Source organism: Heteronotia binoei, chromosome 13 (assembly GCF_032191835.1).
Source record: "Heteronotia binoei isolate CCM8104 ecotype False Entrance Well chromosome 13, APGP_CSIRO_Hbin_v1, whole genome shotgun sequence".
Lineage (NCBI taxonomy): Eukaryota > Metazoa > Chordata > Lepidosauria > Squamata > Gekkonidae > Heteronotia > Heteronotia binoei.
The window spans coordinates 18122905-18133672 of NC_083235.1; the positions used below are offsets into that span (position 1 = coordinate 18122905).

At 43.1% G+C, this 10768-nt stretch overlaps 1 protein-coding gene across 1 annotated transcript; it reads left to right on the top strand.

The window, feature by feature from the left end:
- The first annotated feature begins 1379 nt into the window (after positions 1–1379).
- On the top strand, positions 1380–2321 carry LOC132581323 (olfactory receptor 13H1-like). Its single transcript, XM_060252515.1, has one exon. The coding sequence runs from the start codon at positions 1380–1382 to the stop codon at positions 2319–2321; it is 942 nt and encodes a 313-aa protein (XP_060108498.1).
- The last annotated feature ends 8447 nt before the right edge of the window (positions 2322–10768 follow it).

Consider the following 10768-nt stretch of genomic DNA (forward strand, 5'->3'; position numbering starts at 1 on the left):
GGCACTTTGGTGCAAACAGTTGCAGGGATAGTGCTGTGGTGAAACTCCATCATAAAAGGACTGCAGAATGTTTCTGTCAATCTTCACAACCGACAAGGTCAGTGGTTTCTTTATAATAATCAAATGTCAACAGTATTTAGAAAGAGACATCGAAAACATGTAAATATCCAGAGGAATCTTAGGATAAGGGTGTGTAGTCAAATTGGACACTTTGGACTGTCTGATCCAAGTGCTGTGGAAAGAGACTTCCTCTCTGCTCTTGGTGGATGCCTGTATCTTAAGGTTGACCAGTGTGGGGAACAGAATTAGAAATCAAAAGTGGTTGCAGATGATTGGAAGAGATGCATGGATATTGTGAGGCAGAGTCCAGTTCTGAGATTTATCTCTTGAAAGGAGCCATGTAGATATTCCTGTTTAGGATTCTAGTGGGTTCTTTTTAAAAACAAACAAACAAACAAACCTGTGTCTTCTATCACCCATTACATTTAGATTTTGCTGAAAGATAAATTAATTGAATCATCTCAAAGGCTGAGAAGAACAGGGCTCTTTCTTGACCTCCATCCCAGTACTTACGTTGTATGTCTCACAAAGGATCGGATATACAGATCTTCTGCTAGTAGTATTATCTGCTTTGGGTTTTTCAAATACCCACAGTTCAAGCCAGTATTTTCACAAGTCTTTCAATGCAAACATCCGCAGTCTGTTACCATACAGAATGCTGCCAACTGTTCATGAAAGATGACTGAAATTGCTGCTCTTTTTGTGAACACAGACTTTATACAATCATATGAGAGTCTCAACTCAAGAGTATTTATGCCATTAAAGCTTCTGAATCTGAATCAGCGCAGGAGGAAACGGGTAGAGTAAGCAAGGTAAGCAAACCATTGCAAAGTAAACCACTGCAAACCATTGCAAAGCAAAGTTTATTTTCAATGATTTACAATTATTGCTATACATTTTGTTCTACAGTTTTCAACAAGATGTTATTTAGTGGCTGACATACAATAATGTGATGCACGATTTGAGGCCCAGAGAGAATTCAGTTCAATCCTCAGTTTGACCTCACTCATGCAGTTATTGTGAGAATGAAATGAGGGAGTAGAAAACTATGTGTGTTATTCTAAATGCCTTGGAGGAATCGATGTATAGAAACATAGTAGGTAGATATTCTTCAAGGTCAACTTACTTTTCAAGGACAATTGCTGATGTTCCACAAATGGACTTCCGTTGCCTTTTCCTAACATTTCACTAGCCTTCTCTGATCTATTGTGCTACTATCTGAACCACAATTCAGAAGCCCAGAGAATATCCAAGATGTGCCGTGTCCCAAGAAGTATGTTTCTATTTCTTTTACAGGGAACAAAACAGGAAAGGACCATATGGGGGACAGCAACACGACTGAGGTGAACGAGTTCATCTTGCTTGGGATTTCCGATCACCCCAGGGCTCAGGTGGTGATGTTTGTGGTTTTTCTCATCTTCTACCTCCTCACACTATTCGGTAACAGCCTTCTCATTGCCCTAATCATTCTGAGTCCCCTTCTTCACACACCAATGTATTTCTTTCTTTGCAACCTCTCCTTCTTGGACATGTTCTACACCACCAGCAGCATTCCTCAGATGCTGATTAACTGTTTCTTCCGCCGACCCACCATATCCTATACCCGATGCATAATTGGGATGTATGTCAGTCTCTTTCTCGGCATAGCAGAGTGTTTCTTGCTGGCTGTCATGGCGTATGACCGCTTTGCCGCCGTATGCAACCCTTTGCATTACACTGTCATAATGAGTTGGAAAGTTTGTATCCAGTTGGCTGCCTCGACTTGGGGCAGTGCCATTGTGATGACTCTGATCCCTCGGTTGCTTCAACCCACTCAGTTTTGTGGACACAACATCATCAACCACTTCACTTGTGAGCTACAGGCATTCCTCAAGCTGGCTTGCTCAGATACACGTGTGGCTGAGATTGTCATCATGACCAACAGCTTTATTGTCCTTGTTGCGCCCTTCAGTTTCATCTTGGTGACCTATGGGCGCATTGCCCAGGCTGTGATGCGCATGCACTCAGCCAAGGGACGAGGCAAGGCTTTTTCAACCTGTGGGTCCCATCTGGTGGTGGTCAGCATCTTCTATGGATCAGCCCTCTCCATGTACTTGCGGCCTCAAGGCAAAACCATCTCTGACCTTGACAAAATTGTCTCCCTGTTTTATGGAGCGGTGACCCCAATGCTCAACCCTTTGATTTACAGCTTTAGAAATAAAGATGTGAAAGGAGCCTTTTGGAGACTACTTGGGAAGAAAATGAAGACTTTGCCCTCCTAACTGTACCTCCACATATAAGATGAAACAGAAGACCAGCAATGGCCACAGAGGCTCAACATCTAACCAAATGCCAAATGTATCTGAGTGAGAGAATTCTCCTAACCCTTTCCTGGCCAGATCCTCTGGCATGCAGAGTTATAATATCCAACAAATATGCTCTAGATACAACCTTGGGAGAAATCTGTCCAGAAATCACCTAAAGTCAAGCCTAATTTACCTATGAGTTTGTGTACTATTTTATGACTCACAATTCAGAAAACCCTTTGTAGGGGAGGGGGACTAATAGCCAGTGGTGGGGCCAGGGGATATCAACAAATCTTTGGGTTGACTTTTTATTATAAGTATGGTGTTGTTCAATGTTAGGTAAATTGTGAAATATTATTTTACAGTAGCTAAAGGATCAGAGAGAGGGTTGCAGAAGCAGAGAACCCACACACATGAACACAGTTACTGCAAAGCGGTTTACTTTACTGGTATCTAATTTTTAAAAATTGAGAGTAATTGGGCAGTGGATCAGATGGTTGTCTGTCAGGAGCTCAACTTTTCATCCTTAAAAACAAAATTTAAAAAAACCAACAACATTATTGTCTACATGGCTGTCATGATCTGGGGGCCAAAGGTCAGTGGAGGAAGGGGTCAGGGGCTCCAGGACATGGTCTCTCTTGTTGCAGACAGCATCACCTCAGACTGCAAGTGAAGGGAGATTTAACCACCTGCTTCCCTTTTATTCACACCCTTGCTCCTTTCTCTCTCTGAGTATGCCTTTCAAGTGGAATTTCAGGCTTTTCCTCCCCAGCAGGTGCATTTCAGTTGAGTTAAATCCCCAACCCACACCCACCTCCCCCTTCCTCAACCAACCCCCAGACAATATCTGACCAAGGGGAGGGACAGACAGGAGCCATCTCAACTGTTTGAGGGTTGTGTAGACTTCACTCCACTCCGATATTCTCTCAGCATTTGGTAGGTGTTCCTCCTTGAGGCAGTTGGGTCTCAAACCCGGCAGTGGCTTCTCTCCCAGGACACAAAGTTAGGTAGCCCCAAAGGCAGAAGGCAAGGAGGATGGTTCCCTGGAGGAGTTGTAAGTGCTGGCCGGTTGTTGCATATTTGCAACAGGGGTAGGGGTTGAGGCCGGGGGCTGGTCCAGGGATGTGGTGCCCAGAAAAAGGCATGACACACTTCACACATGCTATAAGGGAGAAAGGAATAGGTTTTGGTACATGCAATAAATATAAAACTATGCCCTGACCTGGATAGCTCAGACAAGTCCAATCTCATCAGATCTCAGAAGCTAAACAGGGTTGACTCTGCCAAGTACTTGGAAGGGACACCTCCAAAGAATAGCAGAGCCCAGACACAGAAGCAGGCAATAGCAAGCCTCCTCTCTAAAACATCCAAGCCTCATTAGACAGAGAATCATAGACTCATAGAGTTGGAAGGGACCTCCAGAGACATCTAGTCCAAACCCCTGCACAATGCAGGAAACACACAATTTTTTGTTGTTCAGTCCCACAGTCAAATCCGACTCTTTGTGACCCCATAGACGAAGTCGTGCCATGCCCTCCTGTTTTCTACCATCCTCTGAATTCTGCTCAAATTCGTGTTCGTTACATCAGTAATGCTGTCCAGTCATCTCAACTTTTGCTGTCCCCTTCTTCTTTTGCCTTCTGTCTTTCCCAGCATCAGGAACTTCTCCAGTGACTACTCCCTTCTCATTTGATGGCCAAAATATTCGACCGTCAGCATCTGGCCTTCCAGGGAAATGTCAGGGTTCATTACCCTTAGGACTGACTGATTTGATCATCTTGCAGTCCAAGGGACTCTCAAGATTCTTCTCCAGCACCACTGCTCAAAAGCATCTATTCTTCTGCTCCAGGGCTTCCTTATGGTCCAACTCTCACAGTCACAACAACTCACAAATACTGCCCCCCCCCCTAAATTCACACAATCTTCATTGCTTTCAGATGGCCACCTAGCCTCTGTTTAAAAACCTCCACGGAAGTAAACCAGGGCTTCACACGCACAAACGCACACACACAAATAAAGATATTATACAATAATGATGTTAGCACCAGTCTTCTTATCACCCTTAGAAGGAATGCACACAACATGGTCTTCTCAGATGAGCAGGCTGCCCAGAACTCTAACCAAATGAGTTGCCCATCAGTAATTAAGAAAACATATTTCTCTTTGACATGTGAGCCAAAAAGCAGAAATGTATGCTAGTATGAATTCACTTTATTACTCTGTTATACACAGATGCACATAGCCACACATGAACAAAACAAAACTAGGAAATAAAACCCAAAAGGTAGATGCAAAACAAAATACCGAATTATGAGGGGAAAGGAAATAAAGAATATGTTGACAGGGATGGTCACAAACCAACTCACAAATGAAAAGTTCATTGTGAATTTCGGGCAGTTCATGGTTCATGAAGCAATGATTGCAAACTGAAGAGCTCGGCCCTCTTTTTTACATCTAGCTGGTTAATATTGAATCAATAAAAGGGGCTAATAAATGCTTCCATAAAGAAGTATGGGAGATGAGGTAACTATTGCATACTAACTTGTGTTTTTCAGAGCACTGTGAAAATAGGATTTACAGTCTCCAAAAATTTTTAAAGAATTCTAAATGTTTAAAGTAGTTAAAAAGTCAATTTGGGTAAACTGGTAATAAGACAGGCTACACAAACATTTTGTAATCTTAAATCTGCTCCTGATATTTCTGACAAGAGAAACTGTCTTTAACAAAATAGATAAATCACTGTGGTTTCTGTTTTTGCTTCCTCTCTCTGCTAAAAATAAGTAAATTAATATTAATGATACAGGAACTATATTTACCTTTTATGCTTATGTTAACTGCTAATATTGTTAAACCAATTAGTTAGCTTTTATTTTTAATGATGTTAAAATTAACCAGTCAGCTCTGTTTCAGAGTTGGTTCTTCTGCTTTTCTCATTTGTATGTACTTAAGATGAAAAGTTTAGATTTATATTATAAGCTACAGAATAGTTAAAAGTATATAACAAAATAAGTGGACTGTAAAGGGCTATAATGGGTAAAATTGTAAGGCTTTCAGGTAGAAAGAATTTGGTATTTTGTCTTGAGGTATATTTCGGCCCCTTAGGGCAAGGGCCACGTTTGCCTCCCCGGAAGAAGGGGAGGCCAACAAGCTTACCCGCCCATCCGGGGAGCTGGTGGGGGCGGAACGCCAGGGCTTGTAAGCCCTGGTTCCGCCCCAAACAACGCAGCTCCATTTCGGGTCTAGGCCCACCCTCCCACCCTTTAATAGTACAGGCTTTGCCGGTCGCCGTGTTGTCGGGGCCAGCTAGGAATTTTTTCATCTCAATCGATTGGCCATGATTGGGGTGTTTTTCACCTACCTTGTACTGTTTGGATTTTGGAGGTGGAATTATCTGGGTTTTAAGTTATTGCTCACTTGGCTGGAGTTGGCTAGGGCTTTTAAGAGCTTCGGTGAGCACCCCTGGCTTACCCCATTTTGATGGGTAAGTGGTGGGCTGAAACGGCAGCTGGGCTGTACGGCTCTCTGCGGTAAGAGACTGCCACACGGTTCCCTCCTCTGTATGCACTAGTTTGTTTACGGCTGGGCATGGACAGGGAGGGCATTCACGCCAGGCAGGCCCAACATTAGCCATAGTGAATGGCTCAGGTTGGGGGCAGGGTGCTTCGCCATTACTGGACAGGGAAGGGTCATGGGTTTCCCTTGGCCTGTCCTGTTAGTTCAGTTTGCCCCATGCCGGTTGATGCAAGTTAATAAAGTGGTCCTGTTTATACCCAGATTATGTTTGTTGCCTCGTTATTCCGACTGGGGGGGGGGGCAAATACTGCTTCTCTTTGTATTTTTGTTTATGTTTTTCTATTTTGTTTCCCTTCACTTTTTTGCTTCTGTAACCCTGCATTTCCTATCCTTTTTATATTCAAACTTAATAAAATTTTAAAACAAATTTCCACAAATTTTAAAGCAGTTTGTGGGGGTTTATGAAGAGCAGAAAATGGCAGTAAGCCATTTAAACCTCTGCTTTTTTGCTCTTTACAAAAACTGGGGTTAAAATTGCTCCAAGCCATTTAACCTCCAGCTTTCTCCTCCACACAAAAATGACCCCTAAGTAGGACGATTCCAGAACCCCATCCTGGTCTTGCAAAAGAGAATTTACTTGATATACTTTTCACTTTAAAAAAAATTAAGTGAATGCTCGCGCCAATGGGCTTAACATGTTGATAACGAGCGTCTTCACACTTCTGTTCCCCTTTGCCTTCATCCTGCTGACCTATGGGCGCATTGGTCTAGCTGTCCTGCACATTCACTCAGCTGAAGGCCGGGGCAAAGCTTTATCCACTTGTGGCTCTCATCTGGATTCCGTGGGCATCTTCTATAGCACCGCCATGGCTGCATACCTGAGGGCTCAGGACAAGACTTTCAGACAGGGAAAAAGTAGTGTCTATCTTTTATGGGTTGTGACCCCAATGCTCAACCCCTTCATCTACAGCCTGAGGAACAGGGATGTGAAGGGAGCCTTTTGGAGGCTGATTGGGAGGGAAACATAGAAGTAAACCACTTGTGGACTCATTGTCTATACCAAGGGTGGCCAAACATACTTCTCATAAGAGCCACACTGAATAAACCTCAGATGTTTGAGAGCCACAAAACATGAACATCAGATGTTTGTGAGTCACAAGACAGGAAGGAAGGAGGGAGGAAGAGAGAGATGGAAAGAAAGGAACTTTAAGTTTAAATGCATTCTCCAAGCCACCAGCTGCCTTGGCTTGGAGGAGTGATTTAAAGAGAGAAATGCCTTCTACAAACTAACTGATGGGGCAGTGGGGGCTTCGAGAGCCACACAATATGCGTGAAATAGCCACATGTGGCTCTCGAGCCACAGTTCAGCTACCCTGGTCTATACTGATATCCTCTTAGAATGAATATGTCTAGCCATGTTTCTGTGTGTGACTTCAATGAACATGGTATGTTATTAATATCACGTTATCAGTGTACATTAATTTTTGCATAATAAATATATACATGAATGAAGCAGATAGGTTTCCTTCTTTTTCTTGGTTGAAAGGCAAAATCCAATTTGTTGTCAGTGCTTGCAATAACTTTGCTGACACTGAATTCAGAGGTATTGCAAGGGCAAAAGGTACCCTTTGGGGAGGAAGCAGGATGTGTGTGTGTGCAGATGAACTCTGATTCATGAATTTCTGGCTTGGAGTGCATGCTCACAAGCCCTCTGCTTCTTCTCAAAAGGACTCAATGGGATCCTTTAAATGCTTTCAAGAAGAAGCGAGGATAGCACCCGCCCCTCTCCCTCCAGCAGGATCCAAAGGGCTCTCTAGATGACCAATGGGCTACATGCTCCCTGTCTATCAACTGAAGGACCCCTCACATCTTGCCGGAGGGGAGGGAGAGGAGCAGCCGCAGGTGGTCAGGGTTGGGGGCAGGACTTCTCCCCACATGACAGCCGACTGGAGGTGCATTGGAGCCCCCAACACCAGGGGAACCCCACTGGGAGTAGAAGGATGGTAATCCTAGGAAGGCCTAGGCCTCTGCCCTGTTGTTGGCTCTCCAGACGAACTGGCTGGCCACTGTGTGAGACAAGATGCTGGACTAGATGGCCCACTGGTCTGATCCAGCAGGGCTCTTCTGATGTCCTTATGAAGGCCTTGACCTTCAACACTTCATCATTCTGATGTTCTTATGGAGGCTTTGCCCTTCATCACTTTATCAAAGTGTTGGTCCTGTGTGAATTTCTGCTGATGGGAGGGGGGTTTCATGCCCTTCTCCCACTGAAGCCTTCCAGTTCCTCCCCTGTGTTCCTGGAGGTTCCCTGTCCATGAGGAAAAGTGCTGAAATGTTATTGGGAATTATAATTCTAGGAGGGAAAGAAGATGAAGATAATAGCCTGATAATAACAATCTGGGGGTGGGGGGAGGGGGGAGAAGGCATGCTAAAAAAGGCATTTCAAGCCAGGAACTGGAGTAAATCCCTTTACCAACTTTTGGATTTTTAAGATATCTAAAGAAATGTTCTCATTAACTAGTTCAATCTGAAGTGATGCAACGTCAAGTTTACAATTTGAGCTTCTGCTCTCCTTGTCATGGCTAATTGTCTCCATGGGATGTTGTCTTCTGGGCTCCCAAAGACAATTATGATCTTCAGGATGGAATCTTTTAAAATGTTCATGGATAGACTATAACTGCTTTGGTGAAACCATTCTAGATTTTGCATGCTGCAATGAAAGAGAAGATAAAGTGAGTCATGAGGTATCTTCATTTTTTCAAATTCCAGAATATAAAACCCATTCACATTTTTTTCAGAACCTATTCTAGAGTGTTTGAGTTCATTCACAGTTGCATTGGATGGATTTGCAAAAAAACTATTAACATTCCATGTTAGGAGTGGTCCTTGAAAGGGGATTAAATATTGAACCATGAGCAAAGGAGGTGTAGTTCCACTGAGCTATACTTTTTATTTTTTTCATGAGAAAGACGTTAAGCTATGGCCCAGTTTCTAGTGGAACATGAGAAAAGTGCAGCTGCATCCCTAACACCACCAGTCAAAATGATCTGGTGGTAGGTGATCGGAAAGACTTTTGGCAATTAACCCAAAGAGGACAACACTAACCTTGACAGACTCTCAGGCAGCTTCGCATTGTTATGCTCTTAATTTGTGGATGTGAGACGGATTTAAGAGGTGTCATGTATTTGACGGAGACACCGATTCCCAGATCTTTGGTTATCATCGAATTCCTACTGTGGTTCTTATTCCTCCATCTAATACATGACAACATACAGAGAAACTCGTACATTATCTTTTGGTATGAACCTTTCCCCCCCAGAAAATTATACAAACACTTGGGGATAATAATCGAGTGTTTTGTGTCATATTCACTCTTGCTGAGAAATGTTAACTAAACTTAATGGATATGAAGGAAACACTTTCTCCTCAGTTAGTTTTTAAAAAGTTGTTATAGAAGTATAAGGGGAGAGTGGACTTGGAGATACAAACCCATAGCTATACAGTTTTTTCCTTGGGAAGAAACCTCACTAAATACAATGGGTCTTCTTTGTTTCCAGCAAGTGTGAGAAGGATCACAACACAAAATCCCATCTGCACCTCAAAGAAAACCCTGTTGAACTGAGCGGGACTTAAGTAAGATTGAACGGCATCTATAGATTCAATGTAGAACTTCTAGTGTGGTTGGAAAATCATTATGTTAATGTTTGTATTATAATGATGGAGAGTGGGAAGATTGAATGTTATCACAAAGAAAGCATTCGGCAGGGGAAACAGTACAGATGTCTTTGAGGTTTATTAAATGAAACAAGATCTGTAATGTGGACTTCCATCGTGAACATCTGAATGGCTTTGTCTCCAAACCAAGCTGCTACTTCAGTTGCATCTAGATCAAGCCCACGGCACTAGATGACTGGAAACGCCCATTGCTTGTACATAGATGATTAACCAAAGGGGAAAGCACAGCCCAACCTATGAGTTCTGCAGTACTAGAACAAATTTCCACCTATTTCAGTATTCTGTTTCCAGTAGTGGCTAGCAAAAACTAACTTACCTTTTCAGGAAGGACAGAACCAGATAAAGACTTGGAAGCGATTGGATACACTTCAGAGATAAATTCAAAATTTTTGGAAGTGTCTGCTCCAGGGCTGGTGTCCAGATCTTCAGACCATGAGACTTTGTTACGTGTCATAGCTAATACTTATGGATAGATCCGTTCTATATGTTCTACACCCCTGTTAAAAATTATCCTCTTTCTCTGCTTCTGAAATTTCAGGAGTTCCTGTCAGAGAAGCTGATTTCCTTTTGCCCTAAGAGGGTACCAGCCTTGCTATCATAGAATATTGGCCCTATTGTGGTTCTACAAGACTTGGGGTTTCCTTCCCCCTCCCGTACCCTTACAGCTATTCACATGAGTGTGTTCCACTACTGTATGAGTTTTTCTTTGACCTGGCACTTTGGTGCAAACTGTTGCAGGGATAGCGCTGTGGTGAAACTCCATCATAAAAGGACTGCAGAATGTTTCTGTCAATCTTCAAAACCAACAAGGTCAGTGGTTTCGTTATAATAATCAAATGTCAACAGTATTTAGAAATAGACATCGAAAACATGTGAATATCCAGAGGAATCTTAGGATAGGGGGATGTAGTCAAATTGGACACTTTGGACTGTCTGATCCAAGTGCTGTGGAAAGAGACTTCATCTCTGCTCTTGGTGGATGCCTGTTTCTTCAGGTTGACCAGTGTGGGGAACAGCCTTAGAATCATAGAATTGGAAGGGACTTCCAGGGTCATCTAGTTCACCGTCCAACCCCATGCAAAATTCAGGAAATTCACAAATGCCTTTCCCACACACCCCCAGTGACACCTGCTCCGTGGCCAGACTCATGCCCAGTCTTGATCAAAAGCTTAGTA

Excerpts from the sequence above, each read along its gene's own strand:
- LOC132581323 (XM_060252515.1), top strand. The coding sequence starts at position 1,380 with ATGGGGGACAGCAACACGACTGAGGTGAACGAGTTCATCTTGCTTGGG.